A 25717-nucleotide genomic window follows, 5' to 3' on the forward strand; every position below is an offset into this window, starting at 1 on the left:
CTTGAGTTCCTTCGGGAAAAGGAAGCTGTAATTAATCTCGCCTGTTCGACATGTGCACTTAATTACCAACAGCGACCCATAACATTAATGCTGGATCGGCAGTCTGGTGCGAACCTTCCGCTGATGAGAAAAATGAATCTTTCTGTCAGAAAACAGAAGTTGTTTGTGTTGGATCATAAGCACCCACAGATGTGTCACAAAAATCGAAATAACGATGCACCCAGCAACGTGAGTGACGTAGTCACAACATTATTACTGTTTCACTTATTCTAGAAACAAGCATATTCGCAGTTTACACTCGGTGTCGTCTTCAATATATAAAAAAATCTGAACTAAAGAGTATAGAAAGATCAGTCCATGACGAAATGAAGTTTACAATGAACAGAAACATGTACACCCGTAACCTACTCACAGTGCTCACAGTTGTGAAAAACTTATAAAGAAATATCTCTATAGAGAGAACAATATTTGACGTCTGATGCAGATGTAAATAAAGTGAAATGTGTAGTATTTACGTGTTCTATGTTGTAACTCACAGTATTACGTAATAATAATCACACTACATTCCCAAATTTCTTATTTTCTGCCTCGCTTTTGACAGTCCGTCGTTATTGACACATGCCAATCTCTTTCAACTAAGTGGTAGTTTATGTTCGATAACGGAGCACTCGGATCGTCTTGGTATTTTGCCGTCAACGTACTTGCGAGCTGAGATTAAACAGCAGAGTGCTTGCGTTGGCCAGCCTGCATGGAAATCATGGAGGAATGGACGTAGCATCGGGAGGTGAAAAATTATTTTGGTGGAGTTACTCGGAATGCAAAATGAAAACGTAAACAAAACGAGTTTGTGATAGAAGTGGACTTGACGGTGTACCTAAAATGTCTTCCAAAAGGTTAGTACATGGTGATAATAGCTGTTTCGTATAGGCTACTGTGTTATTTCGCCGCAGCACTGTTAACACTGTAGGGATATCTTGACAACTAACAAATGACAATATCACAAAAAATTTCATCATTGGAAGTATTGTTTGGCGCAGACATACGAAATGTGTTAAGAGACTTTGGTTGCAAGAACACAGGGTTTTAAATACCTGATAACAGGCGGCTGTCGCGATTTATTGTAGGGTATCGGAACGAAGCTTTTGTTATTGTAGAAGAAAAGCAGTGTTTACATCGAGCAGACACTTTCGAGATTGTGGCAGTACTTTTAGACAGCCTGTAGACAGTTGTCTGATTGCTGCTGTGTTTGTAAACTTTGGCAATGCGATTAGCTGAATTGAATTGTACTCGGACTCATGTAAGGAGACGTGGTAGTAGCAGCGCTAGGCGTCTTCCCTCATTGCACTTAGCAGTTGTCATGGTCTGAGTATATTTCACATAGCTTATTTTAAATGTAAATGGAGCGGTGTTTATCTTGTATTGTTGCATTTAACATCCTTTTCGTTTGAAATTAGGTAGACAGAACATAGAATGTACTGCGTTTCCCATGCTGAATAAATACTGATATGTAATAACCTCACATGTGAAAAACTTCACAAACTTGCTTTGTTATTCCGTGATGTCTTCGGACTGTGAATAAGAGGTCTGCTATATGGAATTAATGCGTTAGTCAATTGGTAATTCAGATAAAGTTTTTTGTTAGAAATCCCTCTTTCTCAATCCACCAAACACAAAACCATTTATTTTACAATTTTGTTTTTACATAGCTTTTTCAGCCATTACAGATATTTTAACCATTCATTGCCTTTGTGTTTTTAATATTGTGAAGTAACATAGCACCTGGGGCTATACAGCCTACTTGACACATATTTAGCTTACTGTACTGTACCTGAAATTGCATTAAGCGTTATTGTACAGCTGCATTGTGTTGTAAAAAAAGGCTTTGATTGGGCTGCAGTTAGATTCATGTGTTATGGTAACATGTTTGCAGAAAACACATTTCACATGTCCACTGATGATGCTTCAGGATCTGCAAAACTTCAGTCATCCCATAGAAGCTCATTATATTGCTATAAAAAGTAACTGCTTTTGTAGGTACCCTGTACTCGTCATTTATTATTTGGAAAGTTCTTCAATTTATATAGTATTGTATTACATAGTGGTTGCAAATTTTAGTTTTTTTTGTTTGAAAGTTGTCTATGAGTGGAATTACAGCGTATGAGCTGTAAATGGGGGCATAGCAATCTTTGATACCACAAAGCATTGTTGAAAGTAAAGTTAATGTGCCATTTCATTACATGTGAAAATCAATGCTAGGGGCCATTGATGACACAGACCTAGCATGCATTGTAACCTTCCAATCTCCAGAAAAGAAGTTAACTGATCATATAAAGTATTAGAAGGAAATCTAAGAAATCTTCTTAGCACACATGGTGTTAAAAACACACAGTAGCATTTTGAGGGTCTGCTATGGTTTTTTCCCAATCCGTTTAAACAAATACAGACTGTCAGGCTTTCTTTTAGTAATGTTAATCATAACTCCGGTTTGGAATGATTTGAAATGTAGATAGTTTCAAATAGGTGAAGGTATACTGCACTGTCTTCTATAGCAACTGGTGAATATGAAGGGATAACTGTTTTATTGTCAGTTTTACCATGGTTCGGTGTCCATGCTAAATTTTAGTGTCCTTTGCAACTGACTGGTGAAGCCTGTTCAAAGTTTGCTTGAAATAAAGTGCTGTGTTATTTAAATCAGCTTGACCATTATATTCAGTGATTGTTGTCAATGGTAGTGAGACCAACTTTTGGGTGATGCAAGGAAACCATGTCCAATTATAAAATTTTTCCGTACTACTCGCTGCAGGTGCAACCAGGTAGTTTCAGCGTATATGCACATGCCACAAAAAGATGTATCACATTGATTGGGAGATAAACAAGGGGAGCGTTGAACTGTTACTTTTCACTATACAGGGTGTTACAAAAAGGTATGGCCAAACTTTCAGGAAACATTCCTCACACACAAATAAAGAAAAGATGTTATGCGGACATGTATCCGGAAATGCTTAATTTCCATGTTAGAGCTCATTGTAGTTTCGTCCACCTACGCTCAATGGAGCACGTTATCATGATTTCATACGGGATACTCTACCTGTGCTGATAGAACATGTGCCTTTACAAGTACGACACAACATGTGGTTCATGCACGATGGAGCTCCTGCACATTTCAGTCGAAGTGTTCGTACGCTTCTCAACAACTGATTCGGTGACCGATGGATTGGTAGAGGCGGACCAATTCCATGGCCTCCACGCTCTCCTGACTTCAACCCTCTTGATTCTCATTTATGGGGGCATTTGAAAGCTCTTGCCTACGCAACCCCAGTACCAAATGTAGAGACTCTTCGTGCTCGTATTGTGGATGGCTGTGATACAATACACCGTTCTCCAGGGCTGCATCAGCGCATCAGGGATTCATGCGACAGAGGGTGGATGCATGTTTCCTCGCTAATGGAGGACATTTTGAATATTTCCTGTAACAAAGTGTTTGAAGTCACGCTGGTACGTTCTGTTGCTGTGTGTTTCCATTCCATGATTAATGTGATTTGAAGAGAATACTAAAATGAGCTCTAACATGGAAAGTGAACGTTTCCGGACACATGTCCACATAACATATTTTCTTTCTTTGTGTGTGAGGAATGTTTCCTGAAAGTTTGGTCGTACCTTTTTGTAACACCCTGTATACATTCCAGTAGATAACATCACAAGTTCCATGCAGATTTTCGGGTATGATACTGTTGTATACAGAGAAACTTCTAGTGAAATGCAGCAAGGCCTGCAGAGAATCGACATTGATGTAGGGAATGACAATTGATCCTTGGTGACCCAAATGTAACATATTGCGAATACACAGCCGGAAATATCCTTTAAAGCATGATCACATGATTTCAGAACAATCACTGGGAGTTGGTATCTCCATAAAATACCAAGGAGTATGCATATGTAGCAACCTGAAATACAGCGACAACATAAAATTGATAATGGGTAAGGCAGATGCCAGACTAACATTTATTAAAAGAATCCTAAGGAAATTAAGTTCAGCAACAAAGGAAGTAGTTTGTAAAACACTTATTCAACCAGGACTTGAATACTGCTTATCATTCGGGGTACGCACCAAATAGTATTGATAGAGAAAATGAGAAGATCCTAAAAAGAGCAATACATTTCTTTACAGGTTCATTTAGTAGGTGCAAAAGTGTCACAGAGATGCTCAGTCAACTCCGTGGCAGGCGTTGCAAGAGAGGCGTTCTGCAGTGTGGAATGGTCTACTGTTAAAATTCTTGAGTGTACACGCCTAGAAGAGTCAATCAGTGTATTGCTGCCTCCCACTTCCGGAAAGGCCGTGAAGATAAAATTTGAGAGATTTGAACCCATATGGAGGCTTACAAGCAGTAGTTTTATCCACGAACCATGCCTGGCTCGAACCTGAAAAGGGGGAACTGACAGTGGTACACAAAGTACCATCTGCCACACACTATAAGGTGGCCTGTGGAGTATATATATGTAGATAAAATATTCACATGTGATGCTGTCACAGCTACAGTGAACACATTCTAAAAGTGTATGCCACTACATCCATGTAAATTTTAAATGGGTGTTGAGTGCTAAATTCATTTTCTGATGATTTATCTTCACATCCTAACAGCTGGCAAGTGGGAAATATGTTGGAGCCAGGTAGTTTGTGTTCAGTTTGAATGTAACACATTTATGACAAGGAGCTACTACAGGGCACACTGATACTGTTAATGAGCAGATTATTGCATGGAGAGTTTTATTGTAGTCAGCTGTCATTTTTATGGATACGGTGCAGTATTTTACTGGATAGTTCATGTTCTATGAGTTGCCAAAATTAACTGTGACTCAAGCTGTCTTTAAAAATCGTTCCTGCAAAGTGGGACTGCAGCCCAAAAGAAGACACAGGTAGAAACAGAAATCATGTAATGGACTATTCTATGAAGTAAATCTAAGTGTTATTCTGATGTATGTACCTTTATGTATCTTTCAGAATTTTGCGACCTGTGATTTACACAGTTGCCTTCTTTGTATAGCTCATTAATCTTCAGTGCAAAGACTGACTTGATTTAGCTCTCAACACTAGTCCGTCTCGTGACAGTCTATTCATCAATGTCTAACTGTAGCAAACTATATTCATCTGAAACTGCTTACATTATTCGGGCCTTGGTGTCTCCTTGCCATTACCAAAATAAATATTCCTTGGTGCCTCAGAATGTTTCCTGTCAGCGTATCTGTCATTTAGTCAAGCTGTGCCACAGGACTCTTTTCCTCCCAAATTTGTTCAATACCTCCTCACTACTTACCTGATCTACCCATCTGATCCCAAGCATTATTCTGTAACACCCCATTTCAAAAACGTCTTTCCTCTTCATATCGGTCCTGTTAACCATCTACATTTTGCTCCCATATAAGGCCATATTACAGGCAAATAGTTCCTACCTTTTAAATTTACATTTGACATTAATGTTTCCCTCTTTTCTAGAAAATCTTTTCTTGCTGCCCAAATAGTAAAAATATATGTAACTCATTAAGTGTCTCATCTTCTAATGTTTATCTGGCATCACATGACTTGATTTTTAATGTGTATACAAGACAATATCGGTTATACAAAACAGGTGTTACTATGTCATCAATAAACCTGAGAGATTTCGTTACTTCTCCCATAACTTTCCAAACTGTTTCTTAGTTCCTTCACTACTTGCTCAGTCTACAGATTGAATGACATCAGGGATAGGCTACAACATTCTCGCTCCCATCTCAAATATGCTTTCCTTTCATGTTCTTTCTCTTACAACTGCAATCTAGTTTACATAAAAATCATAACTTTGCTCCAAGAATTTTATGCATGATACCTTGACAGTTTAAAAGAATATATTAGTAGACATTCCCAGAAGCATTTTCTAAACCAACAAATGCTATAAATGTGATTTTGTCTTTTTGTAACTGATCTTTTAACAATGCTGTACTGGTGGTATTGTATTGCATGGCCCTACATTTCCCCAGAACAAAACAGATTTTCCCCAGATCAAGATTTAACAGTTGTTCTGTTCTTCTGTAGATGATGTATTAGCATTTTGCAACCATGACTTTTTAAACTTTTTTTCGGTAATATTGACATATTTCTTGTTTGGTTTAAATGCACTTTCACCTGTATTGTACATACTAGATAGGACAGTTTTATGATCAAAGATCTTAATAATTCTGAGAGAATCTCAATTACTCCAGACACCTTGTTTTGACTTGAATCTTTCAAAGCTGTGCTGTATGCATCCCATATTTATCTACTTCCCTATCCACAATGTTGTCTTAGTTGATTTTCTGTTATTAGCTCTTCTGTATATTTTTACACTTTTCGGTCAGCTTTCCTAAGATCGTTTAATATTGGTTTATCAGGTCTTTCGATGTTGAGACTTCTTTTACAGTCTTCTCTGTCTGTGACCCCATGACTGTCCCCCCCCCCCCCCCTTTTTTCCAGTTTTTAGGTTTGGTGTCACCTTTTATGCCTCTACTGTGTGTGTTTAATGAGCATTATTTTATAATTTGAGTTCCCTTACTGGATCCGTCCAGTTTTAGCAGACCCTCTTTCTTTTGTGAGTCACTTTGGAATGGCAGACTGATGACCTCACTGAGAGGTCCCATAACCCCTCTCAGTCAGTCACTCTTCAGTTTCAAAACACTACCTGTTCATCTTTCCTTTCCCTTGTTTTGATTAGTTTTTGCCAAGTGCTCCCTTAGAAACTCTCAAAAACCTCAGACCATTTCAACCTCTCTAGGCTACATCCCTTATTTCCTACTTCTGTGCAATGTCTTTAGCTTCACTTTGCCTGTCAGAGTCCATATCTGCTGCTGGGAATATTTTTCCATTTAGAATCTGGCTTCGAAATCTGTCTTACCATTACGTAATCCACCTGAATCGCCTTGTTGCCTCTAGGTGTTCCTACATATACATCCTTCATTCATGATTCTTAAATCAAGTGTAACCAATGATTAAATTGTGCTCTAGCAAAAATTCTATCAGTCAGCTTCCCCTTTCATTCCTTTTCTCCTTGTCCATATTTTTTTACTATTTTTCCTAGTCATCTGTTTTTGACTGATGAATTCCTTTCCTCTAGCACAATTAAATTTTCATCTACCTTAATGCATTGAATAATTATTAAGTCATTAAACAATTGCTTTTATCTCATCGTGATTTTTTCACTCTTAGTCATCTGCAGAGGTATCAGGCCTGCACACTTAGTGCATTTGGAAAAAAGGGGGTTGGGGGTGGGGGGGGGAGGGAATTGTAGATGTCAAGGACTAAACAAAGTCTAGTACTTCAACTATTTGGGAACATAGTGTTCTGTCTTTGATAACATAGCACATGGGTGGAAGTGTCTGAACTTTCTCTCCTAGGTGAAAGGCTATACTGACTGGGGTTCAGACCTGTAAGGGATAACTCATTGATGAAAATGAGGAAGTACTTGGAACAGTAATCCATATAAATAATTTTTCCACTGAAGAAGTTTCTGAAGGTCGAAACAGTTTTGTCCGCTGTATGCTGACTGGAAGGCATTCTTTTGTATGTACTTCTAGATGTCACGGTGATTCATAAAAAGAAAGGGGATAACACAAATTCTCTGTGTGTATTACAAGATGTTGGCAATGCAGTCAGTGAATTGATTAAAGGGAGAAACACACAGCTATTACTACGAAAATTTATGAGCAGTGTCTAGTGAATATGACAAGTAATATAGTAAAAGAAAATATAAAGTGTAATACACTCTGTTGGGAGATAATAATTCTGTTGTCAGTACAATATGCTTAAAGTAATAACATCTATATCTATTGGGAAACTGCATTCTTCAGAAATATTTTTCGCACACAGCACTTGCACAAATAATTTAACAAAATAATGATGAATTTGTGAAAACTAATTTAACAAAATGACATATTTATGAAGCCAACTTGTAAACTATTAAGATGCCAACTATCAGTGAATGCCTTTCGTTTATCTTTCACCTTCCATCATTCTAAAAGTTCATAGTCCCTAGAACTGAATAGGAGTAGAATGTAGGTGTGATTGGTCTGTTTTTCAGAGTTGTTGTTGAGGTGATATTTTTGCAAAACAATTACACTGAACTATTTTCACCATAGGCTGCCTGTAAGGAGTATCAAATTTCTCTTCTTATTTGTAGTTTATATACTACAGGTAAAAAGTTAAGTGCTACATCACTTAATATGTTGGGGGGGGGGGGGGGGTCAGGGTGGGAAGACAAGTCACCTTTGCACTTTTCTGGAGGAATTATCCTGGCATATGCTTTATGCAATTTAGGAAAATTGCAAACAATGACAATCTCTATGGCTGGGCAGGGATTTGAATAGCCTTCTTCCTGAATAATAGTCAAGTGTCTTACTATTCTAGCACCGCACTCAGTCGGTATGTTGTAGTATTAGACCTCTTGACTAGAGCTCATAACCCAAAATAAATAAAAATCCTCGTAACTGCTGAAAATTATGTTTAGATCATTGGAAGATGCCTTGTCATGGAAACTCGGCATTGTAATTTTAATCCTGCATACAATGTGTGCATCCACTGTCTTCAGTAACAAAGTCATTTAAATTTTTGTGAAAAAGTATCACACTGAAGAAAAGTTACACAAAGTCCAAATAGCAGCTGAGGAGTTGGACACTGTCAAATGAAAAGGATTTGTTACTAAATCAAGCATATAACACTTCTTCACTGTTTCGCAATACTTTATTGTTGTTTAATCAGTACCTGTAACTGACTTTCAACTTGATGCTTGCAATCATGTAAACCAATATGCAATTAAATTACAGGTATAAGCTGCATTATGGTCTGAGTGCTGCTGTGTTAGATGGAATGATAGGTTGTGACGTGTGACCATGATTGTCTATGAGGTTTTCATTTTCACCAATGACTGCAAACTCATAACAGCAAAATTAAAAGGCCTTCATCATTTTAATGTCATCTACTTAGCACAGTTAAAGCTATTGTATGTATGAGGAGGCAAAATCAAACAACTTCAGTTGAGATTTTCAGTAGAATGTACTGCAGGCTTCCCAGATATCTGCCTAATTTTGGATTTTTCATCTTGATTTTTTTCCCTCTCCAACAAATTTCATTTTGCACATAATTAGGTGTAGGAAGCTGCAGAATCGTACATTAAAATCATGTTTATTACAAGTACAAATTTGTAGACTAGTTTTGGGTATTATTTCAATATCATCTTGGGTCTTCACACAGTTGTGATTATCCAGTGGAGCACCTTCAACAACAATGGTCAAAAATTGAGTCATGATATCAAGCAGAAAATACGTACTTAGGAGCATAGGTTTTGTTTACGTCTTGCTCACTTTGCTTTTCGAGTCTGAAAAGCTAAAGTAAACAGCATTATTTCTGTAGTCACTGACTTGGATTGAACCATCATTTATTAGAACTGTATTTTTAGTTTATAGTAGTACGCTTCATTCCTCTTTGTCCAGGTAAACTAATGGTTCTCTGTAGCTCTGCAGCACATTGGGACATACTATGAATTTTGTAGCCTCCAATTACGAGAGCTCTTCTGCATCTAGAAATAACAAATTTTTAGATGATTGGAGGATTTTTCATATATGGTATAGCATCTGCTGTTTGCCATTTGATTTGTGGTTGCTTGTTGACATCTTTCATGAGTTATTCCACTTCATCACACCTGATAAGGAGGGGAGTAGTTGGTTGTCGAAAGCTATACTTAGCTCTCAGTTAGGAGACTGAACAACCTAGCATACCAGACTTGCATGTTGGAGGAGCATAGTTCAAATCCATTTTTTCCATCTCCAGATTTAGGTTTTCCATGCTTTCCTCGAGTGGTTAAAGATGAATGTTTGGATGGTTCCTGCTAAATGATCAATGGATCTCATTCCTTGTCCATGGTCATGTTCTGTCTCTAAAGACCTCGTTGCCGATGGGATATTAAACCCCAGGTTTTCTTCCGTTCTGTCTTTCTTTCTTTCTTCCTTCATGTTGTGTTTCTACAAAAGATCCTATACATTTGTCTCACTCTGCAGCTACTTTGCATCTAATGCTATGTGATGCTACACTGATCAAAGGGGAACTCATCCGCTGGGGTTGTGATCATTTGCTCAGAAACATTTTGAGCTGCACACACTTGCTTTGTGCAGTTAGACAGTTTCCAGACTGATATGGAAAATTCTCTGGATTTCAAATAAGTTGAACTATTCACCTTTCTTACGTCGTCATTGCTTGCACTTATTTCCCCATTGGTTCATTGCAGCGCACTTTGTGACAGAGCAGACTATCACTTCACTCTTACCTATTTTGTATGGTGAAAATAGGTTGGCTCCTTCCCATTCAACATTTACCCATCTCCTTGGCTCTTCGTTCTCTAAGTGAGCCGGCCGCGGTGGTCTCGCGGTTCTAGGCGCGCAGTCCGGAACCGCGCGACTGCTGCGGTTGCAGGTTCGAATCCTGCCTAGGGCATGGATGTGTGTGATGTCCTTAGGTTAGTTAGGTTTAAGTAGTTCTAAGTTCTAGGGGACTGATGACCACAGCTGTTAAGTCCCATAGTGCTCAGAGCCTCTCTAAGTGAGAGGCTCACACACGTTTATGGTGTTCTGGTGACTACCTGTGTAGTGTAACGAAATCACTTCTGATAAGTCCACTGACCATCTTCAGATATAGTCCTTTGGGCATAAATAATGTTGTTTGCACTCATAAATCTCCCGTGACTCACAGTTAGTGTAGATGTTCCAGAGTACAGGTTCACAAACTTTTCCTCTGACAGAATACTTTGTGAATTGTGGTACTTTGATGGAACACTTAGCTTATTTTGAAGGCCAATTAAAAAATTCTAAAGAACTTGTTTTATTCAGTGATTAATTCAATTTCAAATCATAACTAATAATGTACAAATCATAATAAAATTAAAAATAATCGGTATTGTCAAAATGATGAAAAAGCATGCCATGTTATTAATAGTTTTTTGCTGAACACTTATTGACTTCTCACAGAACACAGTTTGGAAACATTGTTATAGAGTAATGACGAAAGCTGACTATCCTGAAGCAAGTATTTCTTTTGATTTTTTTTTTTTCAAAAGGCCCCTTTTTCGGAAGACAGACATCAGTCTTTGGTTCTGAAGCATACTAGTAAGGTGATAGCGCTTAATGATATTGTTCAGTTTACAAAGAAGTTTTTTTTGTGGTTAACTATCATACACTAGTGATGAACAAACAAATGTAGTTTCTGTTTTAAGGCCCTTCTGGTATCCACTTCTCATATGCAAAATGAGTGCAGCCGTAGTTACTGCAGTCTAAATCCAATAAACTATCGTAGAAAACAGCTAGTGTAGTGCTCGTTAAAAATTTGGAGTGGCATTTATCCAGCCAGAGGAAGATGTAGTCGTTTCCTGTGACTGAAGAAATTTGGAAAAATACTTTGTTGCCGAGGTGTAATTATGTGCATCTGAATTCTCTGAGCTCATGGTTAGAGACGAAAAGTGATTCTACTCATCAGAGATCGGCGGGTTTAGAGCAAGAGTTCGTTGACCCAGTTGGGCATGCTGGGAAAGTTCTGATTATGCGGCTAGCCATAGTGCGGCGATTAGAGCGTTGCTATTGTTCTTAGCCATTTTCCTACTCCTAAAATGAAAAGGGCTTTCCCGTTGTAAACGCTTATGAAGGGTAATTAGTATATCAAAAACACTGACTGGCACCAAAAACGCAACACTTCAATTTCTTACGAAACTGGAAATTTATTTTAAATTTATGACGCTAATCCACTATTTTATGACAGAATATTGCGATACGCTTCCATCTAAGTGTCCAGCAGTGAAAAAGGAAGACGATTATAAACAAATTTAACAAGTTAAGCGAGTGAGGCACACTTCAAGGAAATTTTGAGTAAGCTCATAAAGGCAATGCACGTCCATTTTGAAGGTACACTTCACACTTTACTTCACAGACCCCGCAGACGATCTCGGATACCTTTGTTCGCGTCTTCCAAAGCGTGTATTGCCACCTCTTGCACCAGTGACGGCATTCAACCTTTCAGGCATGCTCCTGATTAATGCGGTAATGTCCTGTCGATGAACAATATCCCATTCCTCCAGGAGGGCGTTCCGTAGGTCCTGTAGGGTCTCTGGATGGTGCTCACAGGCTTTTTTCCCAAGCAGGTCCCAACACGATTCAAACCAGGGCTTCCAGCAGGGCACCCATAGCATGAATCGCTCGTTTCATCCAAGAACTCTTCCACAGTTCTCGCAACATGTCGTTCATTAGTGTAAAATCATCACCAATAAATGGAGCGGAAGGTACAAATGCTCCACAAGGATTTCCTACACATACGGATGTGCGGTAAGACCAAATCCGCCCTTGCAGCTGTATTGACTCCTGCCCACATCATCACAGAATCACCCTGAAAAGCCCTCGTGGATGAGGGTATGGAAATGGAATACCTTTCACCCGGCACCTCTCTTTCGTCAGGTGATCGGAGGCCAAATCGTGACTCACCAGTGAACAGCACTTGACCCCATTGTTGTACTGTCCAGCCAAAACGTTTCTTTACGAACCGTAGTCGATCTGTGAAATTCTCTCCAGTGAGCTCCGGACATGTAGCAGGTCTTCTGGGCTGAAGATTGGCTTCTTCCAGTCCTCTTCGAACGATTCTCTCACTAACATTGACCTCTTGAACCTGGTGAAGTCGATTTCGTCCTTCGACGCCGGTGGTGTGACGGTTACAGAGAACTTAAATTTGCGTTTTTCGTTCTGGTCAATGTAACTTTACGGTTAATCTAATCAGTTACCGTCATTTGAGATTTTCAGGAACCTGTGTATCATCAATGGTATTGCAAGAAAGCATAATTCACAATCTGCATCAATCATCCGCAAGACAGGTTGTAACTATACCTTCACATTGATTGCTAATGACATGAGTGTACGTAGAAAATGGTTTTCCCCAAAAATGGTAAAGTAATGCAGGAGGATATTAATAACCTGTATGCAGGCTTGAGAGGATAGTGAAGGATATCACATAGGAAGAAGATGCACATTATTGATATATGAACCAAAATATTATAGCAACTTAGTTGATAGCATGTTGGTCCACCTTTTGAACACAGTACAGCAACAGTTCTACATGGTCCCCGGTAGACTTAACGTATGTTGCACCAGATGTCTGCGCACAGGTCACGCAATTACCATAACTTGCGGGACGATGATTTTTTGGGCACAGAACAAACATACTAGCGCCCCAGATGTTTGCCATCAGGTTCAGACTAGGCTACTTTGGTGACCAAGACCTCAATGTGAGTTCACTACTATGCCCTTCAACTTGGGTGACGAACAGCGATCCTGCTGGAAGATGCCCTTGCCGTCAGGGAAGACATCAGTAATGAAAGGATGCAGTTGACCAGCAAAAATGTTTACGTAGTTCACAAGTGTCACAGTTCTTTCGATTTCTGCCGCAGGGCCCTTAGAAACTCAGGTAAATGTCCATCATAGCATAATACTGCCCTCCATGCCAGCGTCCGTGGCGAGGTTCATGTTTCGAGCAGCCGGTCGCCTGGATGGCGGCCGATCCGGACACGACCCGATGATACCACGTGCAACAAGAAACGTGATTCATCCGACCAGGCGGAACGTTCCCATTAATCCACGGTCCAATCTCTATTGATTCCATGTCCTCTGCAATCGTAATTGACGTTGTCGTTGGGTCTGCATGGAACATGTAGGGGTCGTCTTCTGCGGAGCCGTATGTTCAGCAGTATGCTGCGAACCACTTACGCCCTGACGAGCATTGTGCTTCGTCGTCAAATCTGTCACATATCGTCGTCTACCCTGCTTTACAGAATGAGCAAGCCTTTGACTTCCACGTTCTGTGTTGAAGCTTTCTGGTTTTTTCACCGTCCTTCGACCGGTTGTCATAGATGCTGAGAACCGTAGCACACGAACTGCTGGCCAGATTCGCCATTCCCGAGATGCTCATTCCTAGGCACCGGCCCACAGCAATCTAAGTCGTTTGTGTCAGTGGATTTCCCCATTTATGCTTACGCGTACGTATCCTGTTGTGCATTGGGGAGGGTAACTTGTACCACTACAAGACATTTCCCTCCCTGTTCCACTCACACATGGAGCGAGGGGAAAAAACGACTGCCTGTATACCTCAATATGAGCCTCAGTTTCTCGTATTTCCGTGAGCCTTGCGCGAAAAGTGGGTTGGTGACAGTAGAATCATTCTGCAGTCAGCTTCAAATGTCGGTTCTCTAAATTTTCCCAATAGTGTTTCCGCGAAAAGAATGCCGTCATCCTTACAAGGATACCCGTTTGAATTCACGAAAGAGTTCCTTATTATTCTGATTGCTTCGATGTCTCCCTTTAGTCCTATCTGGAGGCGATCCGAAACATTCGAGTAGTACTGAGGAATGGGTCGCACTAGTGTGCTATACGCGGTCATTTTTATAGATGAGCTGTACTTTCCTAAAATTCTCCCAAGAAAGCGAAGTCGACCATTCGCCTTCGCTACTACCGCCGTTACGTGCTACTAATGCTTCATTCGAACATTACGAGATTATTTTCCAACGCATCTGCATTAACTATCGTCAGCAAATAGCAAGAAATCAACTAAACATGAGTTTGTCTAAACGCTCAGGCTGATAACCTCAAACTAAAATCAAAAGTAATGTAGGAACTAAACTAGCCTCACAGAAAATGTAAAAATAAACTCAATCTAGCGAACAAACAGTACAACATAATCATTAAAATCAAAACCTTGAAAGTAAAGAAATTCGGCTTAGTGCAGCAACTCTACGTGGCATGAACTCTACAAGTCGTTGGAAATCCCCTGCAGAAGTATTGAAGTATGCTGACTCTGTAGCCGTTTGTAGTTGCTAAGTTGTTGCCGGTGCAGGATTTTATGCATGAGCTGGCCTGTCGATTATGTCCCATTAATTTTCGGTGGGTGGGCAGATTGTTGTTGCTGTTGTGGTCTTTAGTCGTGAGACTGGTTTGATGCAGCTCTCCACGCTTCTCTATCCTGTACAAGCTTCATCTTGTGGTAACTACTGCAAGCTACATCTTTCTGAACCTGCTTAGTGTATTCATCTCTTGGTCTCCCTCTACGATTTTTACCCTCCACGCTGCCCTCCAGTGCTAAATTTGTGATCAGTTGATGCCTCAGGACATGTCCTACCAGCCGATCCCTTCTTCTAGTCAAGTTGTACCACAAACTTCTCTTCTCCCCAATCCTATTCAATACCTCCTCATTAGTTGTGTGATCTACCCACCTAATCTTCAACATTCTTCTGTAGCACCACATTTCGAATGCTTCTATTCTCTTCTTGTCCAAACTATTTATCGTCCATGTTTCACTTCCATACACGGCTACACTCCATACAAATACTTTCAGAAATGATTTCCTGACACTTAAATCTATACTCGATGTTAACAAATTTCTCTTCTTCAGAAACGCTTTCCTTGCCATTGCCAGTCTACATATTATATCCTCTCTACTTCGACCATCATCATTTTGCTCCCCAAATAGCAAAACTCCTTTACTACTTTAAGTGCCTCATTTCCTAACCTAATTCCCTCAGCATCACCCGACTTAATTCGACTACATTCCATTATCCTCGTTTTGCTTTTGTTGATGTTAATCTTATATCCTCCTTTCAAGACCCTATCCATTCCGTTCAACTGCTCTTCCAAGTCCTTCGCTGTCTCTGACATAATTACAATGTCATCGGCGAACCTCAAAGTTTTTATTTCTTCTCCATGGATTTTAATACCTAGTCCGAATTTTTCTTTTGTTTCCTTCACTGCTTGCTCAATATACAGATTGAATAACATCGGGGAAAGGCTACAACCCTGTCTCACTCCTTTCCCAACCACTGCTTCCCTTACATGCCCCTCGACTCTTGTAACTGCCATCTGGTTTCTGTACAAATTGTAAATAGCCTTTCGCTCTCTGTGTTTTACCCTTGCCACCTTCAGAATTTGAAAGAGAGTATTCCAGTCAACATTGTCAAAAGCTTTCTCTAAGTCTACAGATGCTAGAAATGTAGGCTTGCCTTTCCTTAATCTAGCTTCTAAGATAAGTCGCAGTGTCAGTATTGCCTCACGTGTTCCAACATTTCTACGGAATCCAAAATGATCTTCCCCGTGGTCGGCTTCTACTAGTTTTTCCATTCGTCTGTAAAGAATTCGCGTTATTATTTTGCAGCTGTGGCTTATTAAACCGATTGTTCGGTATTTTTCACATCTGTCAACACCTGCTTTCTTTGGGATTGGAATTATTATATTCTTCGTGAAGTCCAAGGGTATTTCACCTGTCTCATACATCTTGCTCACCAGATGGTAGAGTTTTGTCAGGACTGGCTCTCCCAAGGCTGTCAGTAGTTTTAATGGAATGTTGGCGACGCCCGGGGCCTTGTTTCGACTCAGGTCTTTCAGTGCTCTGTCAAACTCTTCACGCAGTATCATATCTCCCATTTCATCTTCATCCTCTTCCATTTCCATAATATTGTCCTCATTTACATCGCCCTTGTATAGAGCCTCTATATACTTCTTCCACCTTTCTGCTTTCCCTTCTTTGCTTAGAGCTAGGTTTCCATCTGAGCTCTTGATACTCATACAAGTGGCTCTCTTTTCTCCAAAGGCCTCTTTAATTTTCCTGTAGGCAGTATCTATCTTACCCCAAGTGAGATAAGCTTCTACATCCTTACATTTGTCCTCTAGCCATCCCTGCTTAGCCATTTTGCACTTCATGTCGATCTCATTTTTGAGACGTTTGTATTCCTTTTTGCCTGCTTCATTTACTGCATTTTTATATTTTCTCCTTCCATCAATTAAATTCAATATTTCTTCTGTTACCCAAGGAGTTCTACTAACCCTCGTCTTTTTACCTGCTTGATCCTCTGCTACCTTCACTACTTCATCCCTCAAAGCTACCATTCTTTTTCTACTGTATTTCATTCCCCCATTCCTGTCCGCTGTTCCCTTATGCTCTCCCTCAAACTCTGTACAACCTCTGGTTTAGTCAGTTTATCCAGATCCCATGTCCTTAAATTCCCACCTTTTTGCAGTTTCTTCAGTTTTAATCTACAGTTCATAACCAATAGATTGTGGTCAGAGTCCACATGTGCCCCTGGAAATGTCTTACAATTTAAAACCTCTGTCTTAGCATTATATAATCTATCTGAAACCTGTAAGTATCTCCAGGGTTCTTCCATGTATACAGCCTTCTTTTATGATTCTTGAACCAAGTGTTAGCTATGATTAAGTTGTGCTCTGTGCAAATTTGTACCAGGCGGCTTCCTCTTTCATTTCTTAGCCCCAATCCATATTCACCTACTACGTTTCCTTCTCTCCCTTTTCCTACTACCGAATTCCAGTCACCCATGACTATTAAATATTCGTCTCCCTTCACTATCTGAATAATTTCTTTGATTTCATCATACATTCCTGCAGAGCTAGTTGGCATATAAACTTGTACTACTGTAGTAGGCGTGGGCTTCGTGTCTATCTCGGCCACAATAATGCGTTCACTATGCTGTTTGTAGTAGCTTACCCGCACTTCTATTTTTTTATTCATTATTAAACCTACTCCTGCATTACCCCTATTTGATTTTGTATTTATATTCCAGTATTCGGCTGACAAAAATCTTGTTCCTCCTGCCACCGAACTTCACTAATTCCGACTATCTGTCTAACTTTAACCTATCCATTTCCATTTTTAAATTTTCTAACCTACCTTCCCGATTAAGGGATCTGACATTCCACGCTCCGATCCGATCCGTAGAACGCCAGTTTCCAAAATGTTTTTCATACGAATCGCGAACAACTGTGGGTCGGTGTATGAGAACATGAAGTCCATGAATGGCTACAAGTAGTCTCCCAGTTGCAGAAGAAAACTATTTCCAGTCAGTAGTCGGTTCAATTGGACCAGATAACCCAGTCAGTTCCGTGTAAACACCATTACCTAGCCATCACCAGTTTGCATAGTACCACCGAGCGAGGTGGTGCAGTGATTAGCACATTGGATTCGCATCCTGGAGGACGACGGTTGAAACGTGCGTCCGGCCATTTGATTTAGGATTTCAATGATTTCCCTAAATCACTTCAGGCGAATGCCGGGATGGTTCCTTTGAAAGGGCACGGCCAACTACCTTCTACACCCTTCCCTAATTCAATGGGACCGATGACCTCGCTGTTTGTTCCCTCCCCCAAATCAAGCAGCCTTTGCATATTGCGTTGTTGACAACTTGAGTCCATGGCTTCGTAGGGTCTGCGCGACACACAAACCCTACTATCAACTCTTATCGACCGAAATCTGACCATGCCACATTTTTCCAGTCGTTCAGGGTCCAACCGTATGGCCACAAGCCCAGGAGAAGCGCTGCCACAGCTCATTAACGCTAAATTTTGCCGCAAAGTGCTAACTTATACGTTCGTCGTACATCCCACATTGATTTCTGCGGTCATTTCACGCATTTTTGCTTGTCTGGTAGTAATGACAACTTTACGCAAACGCCGCTGCTGTCGGTCGTCACGTAAAGGCTGTCGGCCACTGCGTTGTCCGCGATGAGAGGTAATACCTGAAACTCGGTATTCTCGGCACACCATTGACACTGTGGATCTCGGAATATTGAATTTCGTAACGGTTGTCGGGCGGCCGTAATCACGTCAAAAAGCTTGTCACATGGTCATCTACATCTACATGACTACTCTGCAATTCACATTTAAGTGCTTTGCAGAGGGTTCATCGAACCACAATCATACTATATCTCTACCATTCCACTCCCGAACAGCGCGCGGGAAAAACGAACACCTAAACCTTTCTGTTCGAGCTCTGATTTCTCTTATTTTATTTTGATGATCATTCCTACCTATGTAGGTTGGGCTCAACAAAATATTTTCGCATTCGGAAGAGAAAGTTGGTGACTGAAATTTCGTAAATAGATCTCGCCGCGACGAAAAACGTCTTTGCTTTAATGACTTCCATCCCAACTCGCGTATCATATCTGCCACACTCTCCCCCCCCCCCCCCTATTACGTGATAATACAAAACGAGCTGCCCTTTTTTGCACCCTTTCGGATGTCCTCCGTCAATCCCACCTGGTAAGGATCCCACACCGCGCAGCAATATTCTAACAGAGGACGAACGAGTGTAGTGTAAGCTGTCTCTTTAGTGGACTTGTTGCATCTTCTAAGTGTCCTGCCAATGAAACGCAACCTTTGGCTCGCCTTCCCCACAATATTATCTATGTGGTCTTTCCAACTGAAGTTGTTCGTAATTTTAACACCCAGGTACTTAGTTGAATTGACAGCCTTGAGAATTGTACTATTTATCGAGTAATCGAGTTCCAGCGGATTTCTTTTGGAACTCATGTGGATCACCTCACACTTTTCGTTATTTAGCGTCAACTGCCACCTGCCACGCCATACAGCAATCTTTTCTAAATCGCTTTGCAACTGATACTGGTCTTCGGATGACCTTACTAGAGGGCAAATTACAGCATCATCTGCGAACAACCTAAGAGAACTGCTCAGATTGTCACCCAGGTTATTTATATAGATCAGGAACAGCAGAGGTCCCAGGACGCTTCCCTGGGGAACACCTGATATCACTCCAGTTTTACTCGGTGATTTGTCGTCTATTACTACGAACTGCGACCTTCCTGACAGGAAATCACGAGTGCAGTCGCACAACTGAGACGATACCCCATAGACCCGCAGCTTGATTAGAAGTCGCTTATGAGGAACGGTGTCAAAAGCTTTCCGTAAATCTAGAAATACGGAATCAATGTGAGATCTCCTGTCGATAGCGGCCATTACTTCGTGCGAATAAAGAGCTAGCTGCGTTGCACAAGAACAATGTTTTCTGAAACCATGCTGATTACGTATCAATAGATCGTTCCCTTCGAGATGATTCATAATGTTTGAATACAGTATATGCTCCAAAACCATACTGCAAACCGACGTCAATGATATAGGTCTGTAGTTCGATGGATTACTCCTACTGCACTTCTTAAACACTGGTGCGACCTGCGCAATTTTCCAATCTGTAGGTACAGATCTAACGGTGAGCGAGCGGTTGTATATGATTGCTAAGTAGGGAGCTATTGTATCAGCGTAATCTGAAAGGAACCTAATCGGTATACAATCTCGACCTGAAGACTTGCCCGTATCAAGCGATTTGAGTTGCTTCGCAACCCCTAAGGTATCTACTTCTAAGTAACTTATGCTAGCAGCTCTTCGTGTTTCAAATTCTGGAATATTCCATTCGTCCTCCCTGGTGAAGGAATTTCGGAAAACTGCGTTCAATAATTCCGCTTTAGCGGCACAGTCGTCGGTAACAGTACCATCGGCACCGCGCAGCGAAGGTATCGACTGCGTCTTGCCGCTTGTGTATTTTACATACGACCAGAATTTCTTCGGATTTTCTACCAAATTTCGAGACAGTGTTTCGTTGTGGAATCTATTAAAGGCATCTCGCATTGAAGTCCGTGCCAATTTTCGCGCGCCTGTAAATTTTAGCCAATCCTCGGGATTTCGTGTTCTTCTGAACTTTGCATTCTTTTTCCGTTGCCTCTGCAACAGCGTTCGGACCTGTTTTGTGTACCATGGGGGATCAGTTCCATCTCTTACCAATTTATGAGGTATGAATTTCTCAATTGCTGTTGCTACTATATCTTTGAATTTGAGCCACATCTCGTCTACATTTGCATAGTCAGTTCGGAAGGAATGGAGATTGTCTCTTAAGAAGGCTTCTAGTGACACTTTATCCGCTTTTGTAAATAAAATTATTTTGCGTTTGTTTCTGGTGGATTTGGAAGAAACGATGTTGAGCCTAGCTACAACGACCTTGTGATCACTAATCCCTGTATCAGTCATGATGTTCTCTATTAGCTCTGGATTGTTTGTGGCTAAGAGGTCAAGTGTGTTTTCGCAACCATTTACAATTCGCGTGGGTTCGTGGACTAACTGCTCGAAATAATTTTCGGAGAAAGCATTTAGGACAATCTCGGAAGTTGTTTTCTGCCTACCACTCGTTTTGAACAAGAATTTTTGCCAACATATCGAGGGAAGGTTGAGGTCCCCACCAACTATAACCGTATGAGTGGGGTATTTATTTGTTACGAGACTCAGATTTTCTCTGAACTGTTCAGCAACTATATCACCGGAGTCTGGGGGTTTGTAGAAGGAGCCAATTATTAACTTAGTTCGGCTGTAAAGTATAACCTCCACCCATACCAATTCGCACGGAGTATCTACTTCGACTTCACTACAAGATAAACCACTACTGACAGACACAAATACTCCACCAATTCTGCCTGATCTATCTTTCCTGAACACCGTCTGAGACTTCGTAAAAATTTATGCAGAACTTATTTCAGGCTTTAGCCAGCTTTCTGTACCTATAACGATTTCAGCTTCTGTGCTTTCTATTAGCGCTTGAAGCTCAGGGACTTTCCCAGCACAACTACAACAATTTACAACTACAATTCCGACTGTTCCTTGATCCAAGCACGTCCTGTATTTACCATGCACCCTTTGAGATTGCAGCCCACCCCGTACTTTCCCGAGGCCTTCTAACCTAAAAAACCGCCCAGTCCACGCCACACAGCCTCCTGACCTATTCAGCGGAACCCGAAACCCCACCACCCTATGGCGGAAGTCAAATCACTTGTGAACGAATGACTGGTCCTCCAGTGCACTGCCCTTTTATACGCGATATTACCACCATCTGTGTGTGTGCATGCCGCTAACCCATGACTTGCGTCACCTCAGTGTAGCACGTATGCTCATATCTTCGTGAAGTCTGCAGTTTGGTACCGTGTCAAACGCTTTTCGGAAACCTAGAAATGTGGAATCTGCCTGTTGCCTTATTCATCCATGGTTCGCAGGATATCACGGGGGAAAAGAACAAGCTGGGTTTCGCAAGTGCTATGCTTTCTGCATCCGTGCATATTTATGGGCAGAAGCTTTTCCATGTCAAGGAAATATGCACATATTATCGATAGAACGATTCACCATTCGTTTCTGCTTTGCTGATACTTTTCTTGCCAAGTCACGCGCCCGCAAACCACCAGGCGAAATCCAGTATCGCAGTGTGCGGTGGTGTTTGGCAGATCGGTGTATGCTTCCTCTCGTATACCATCATCAGTTTGTTTCTTTTTATTCACGGTAAAATGTAAGTTATAGCTACACTACTGGCCATTAAAATTGCTACACCACGAAGATGACGTGCTACAGACGCGAAATTTAACCAACAGGAAAAAGATGCTGTGATATGCAAATGATTAGCTTTTCAGAGCATTCACACGAGATTGGCGCCGGTGGCGACACCTACAACGTGCTGACATGAGGAAAGTTCCCAACCGATTTCTCATACACAAACAGCAGTTGACCGGCGTTGCCTGGTGAAACGTTGTTGTGATGCCTCGTGTGAGGAGGAGAAATGCGTACCATCACGTTTCCGACTTTGATAAAGGTCGGCTTGTAGCCTATCGCGATTCCGGTTTATCGTATCGCGACATTGCTGCTCGCGTTGGTCGAGATCCAATGACTGTTAGCAGAATCTGGAATCGGTGGGTTCAGAAGGGTAATACGGAACGCCGTGCTGGATCCCAACAGCCTCGTATCACTAGCAGTCGAGATGACAGGCATCTTATCCGCATGGCTGTAACGGATCGTACAGCCACGTCTCGATCTCTGAGCCAACAGAGGGGACGTTTGCAAGACGACAACCATCTGTACGCACAGTTCGACGACGTTTGCAGCAGCATGGACTATCAGCTTGGAGACCATGGCTGCGGTTATCCTTGACGCTGCATCACAGACAGGAACGCCTGCGATGGTGTACTCAACGACGAACCAAGGAACACGAATGGCAAAACGTCATTTTTTCGGATGAATCCAGGTTCTGTTTACAGCATCATGATGGTCGCATCCGTGTTTGGCGACATCGCGGTGAACGCACATTGGATGCGTGTATTCGTCATCGCCATACTGGCGTATCACCCGGCGTAATGGTATGGGGTGCCATTGGTTGCACGTCTCGGTCACCTCTTGTTCGCACTGACGGCACTTTGAACAGTGGACGTTACATTTCAGATGTGTTATGACCCGTGGCTCTGCCCTTCCTTCGATCCCTGCGAAACCCTACATTTCAGCAGGATAATGCACGACCGCATGTTGCAGGTCCTGTACGGGCCTTTCTGGATACAGAAAATGTTCGACTGCTGCCCTGGCCAGCACATTCTCTAGATCTCTCACGAATTGAAACCGTCTGGTCAATGGTGGCCGAGCAACTGGCTCGTCACAATACGCCAGTCACTATTCTTGATGAACTGTGATATCGTGTTGAAGTTGCATGGGCAGCTGTACCTGTACATGCCATCCAAGCTCTGTTTGACTCAATGCCCAGGCGTATCAAGGCCGTTATTACGGCCAGAGGTGGTTGTTCTGGGTACTGATTTCTCAGGATCTATGCACCCAAATTGCGTGAAAATGTAATCACATGTCACTTCTAGTATAATATATTTGTCCAGTGAATACCCATTTATCATCTGCATTTCTTCTTGGTGTAGCCATTTCATTGGCCAGTAGTATATTTCAGACTGCAAGTATAGTCATTAATTTCACTTACAGTATATGTAAAACACGAATGTTAGCAGCACATTTGGTCGCTCATGTGGCTGTCAGACTTGTGTGCCTATAGATGTACTTTTTATACAGTTCGATCGTCATATATGTTTAATGTTGCTTATTAGTATAACAGAATTGTGCAGTAATATAAGAGTGATTGTTGTTGTTGTTGTTGTTGTTGTAATATCCCGTTCAGATATAATAAGCGTTTAACCACTATATTTTCAAAAGCCACCACAATCGTCCACAAAATTTTAGTCAGAAAGATTTTAATTGTCCCAGTGGCTCGGAAGACAGAAGGAACACTGTTAGTAGTAACGTTTCTGATGTGTGGTGCTCTACAATATTTGTGTGTCTAAGGTTCAGTAAAGTTTTAAATACGTCTTATTATTCCGCGAAATATGAACCTCTTCGAAAGAAGTCAAAAAATGCCATGAAATAACGCAAGATTTTCGATGTGTCAAAATAGCCATTGCCTGTCGTTCGGTATAAGCTAAATGTAATTATTATAAACTCGAACGACAGTCTGACGATGTCGGTTAGAAAACGGTAACAGATGTCTTCATAAAGAGTTCTATTGACAGGGACTGATTATTGTTTCTGGTTATTGTTTGTACTTTTTATAAGAACTGACCCGTATCTTTACATAGCCACGAACTCATAGTGTCAGTTTTCGACAAAAATAGCACTTCACTAAAACCTTACATTGTCATGAATCGTTTAGTACTAAGGACTTTTTCCCGATGAGTGCTATTAAAACATAGTGCAGTTCTAAGTCTGTTTTGTCTCATCAGATGATTTGTTCACAAAATAGTTGCTTGACGTGACGGCCAGTATAAACAAATGATCTCTCCTCCTCCTCCTCCCCCCCCCCCCTCCTCATAGTGTCATAGTGACTGAGCAGACAGGGAGAAATTGAGTTTTGACTCAGTCCCACGACACTAGAGCGGCAACTCCAGACACTGTAAATTCCAGTATTGCTGTAGCAGTTATTTGAATGTCACATCTTTGTTTGTAACCTGGTCTTTATGCAGTCTGATGGTGAATGAAATCTGATAATCAACGCTCTGTCGAGGTTATCTCACGGAATACCTTTAAGTGACTCATCAGAAAGAGTGCCAAAGTTTTTGAGCTATACATTATCGTATCAGAAGTCTTGGTACCAGCCGCTGCGGAACAAAAGAAGCTACCCATTTTTTAAAAAAATACTGATCGTTTGTTAGTGTTGCTGAAAGGGCCTTTAGCTTATTGGATCCGCTGTCTATACAGGGAAACAGCGTGTCGTAACAGGATTGTAGGGAGGAACGGTGTGGAGGGAACAAATAGTTGCTACCCGCTGACGCCCCGGCCGACCGCATGCCTGTTGGCTGGCGTATGTCTCCTGCGTCGGCAAGCTGAGCCCGCCTCGGCAGGAAGCGGCAAGGTCGTAAGCGGATGCTGGCGCTGATAGTGTTTGCCAGTGGGGAAACAACAGCGCTATCGACCTCAGAGGGCCGCCGTGGAACGGAGGCGCGTGTACAAGGCGTGCCTGCGTCCACAGTACTCTCACTGCCCTGACCGCCACTGCTGCAAAATGGTGGTAGCATCATCACTGACTGTCAACCCATAACTAGCAGCATTGTTTGCAAATGGCAGTGAACGCGACTAAATTAGGCCCTTACGACAAAGTATTAATTTTTCCGTACATTCTTCTTCCGCTGGATATTGGAAAGATAGCTTTTATTCTACTTTATTCATGGGCCGGACACAAATATGGAAACATGGCGAGAAGCGCTTAGTTGAACATGAATGCAAATGCTAGCCAAGCCAACAGGTCGCGCTGTTGTATTTCCCCACGCACCTCTGCGATGCCCCCAATACATTGTCGCTCGTTGTCAGAACAGTGTTCTATGCAGTTAAGAGTGCGTTATCTCGGAGCCTAGTGAATTCGAACGTGAATAAATTGATGGTGCTCCTGTGGTGGGTAACCCAGGTAACTAGCCGAAATGTTTCAGAAGACACTGTATCGGAGATTTATACTGCATAGGGGAAAACGGAAAAAAACGCCCGCTAATTCACGGTA

General features: G+C 41.5%; 1 protein-coding gene across 2 annotated transcripts in view; it reads left to right on the forward strand.

Moving 5' to 3' along the window:
• Window positions 1-737: 737 nt before the first annotated feature.
• Window positions 738-25717, forward strand: part of LOC126472844 (serine/threonine-protein kinase 3) — a 359477-nt gene continuing 334497 nt past the window's right edge. For both annotated transcript variants that reach the window (XM_050099964.1, XM_050099965.1), the window contains exon 1: window positions 738-893. In XM_050099964.1, the coding sequence (XP_049955921.1) occupies window positions 880-893 (14 nt within the window). In that variant the 5' untranslated portion in view covers window positions 738-879. The remainder of the gene's footprint in view (window positions 894-25717) is intronic.

Source organism: Schistocerca serialis, chromosome 1 (genome assembly GCF_023864345.2).
Source record: "Schistocerca serialis cubense isolate TAMUIC-IGC-003099 chromosome 1, iqSchSeri2.2, whole genome shotgun sequence".
In the NCBI taxonomy this organism is placed as follows: domain Eukaryota; kingdom Metazoa; phylum Arthropoda; class Insecta; order Orthoptera; family Acrididae; genus Schistocerca; species Schistocerca serialis.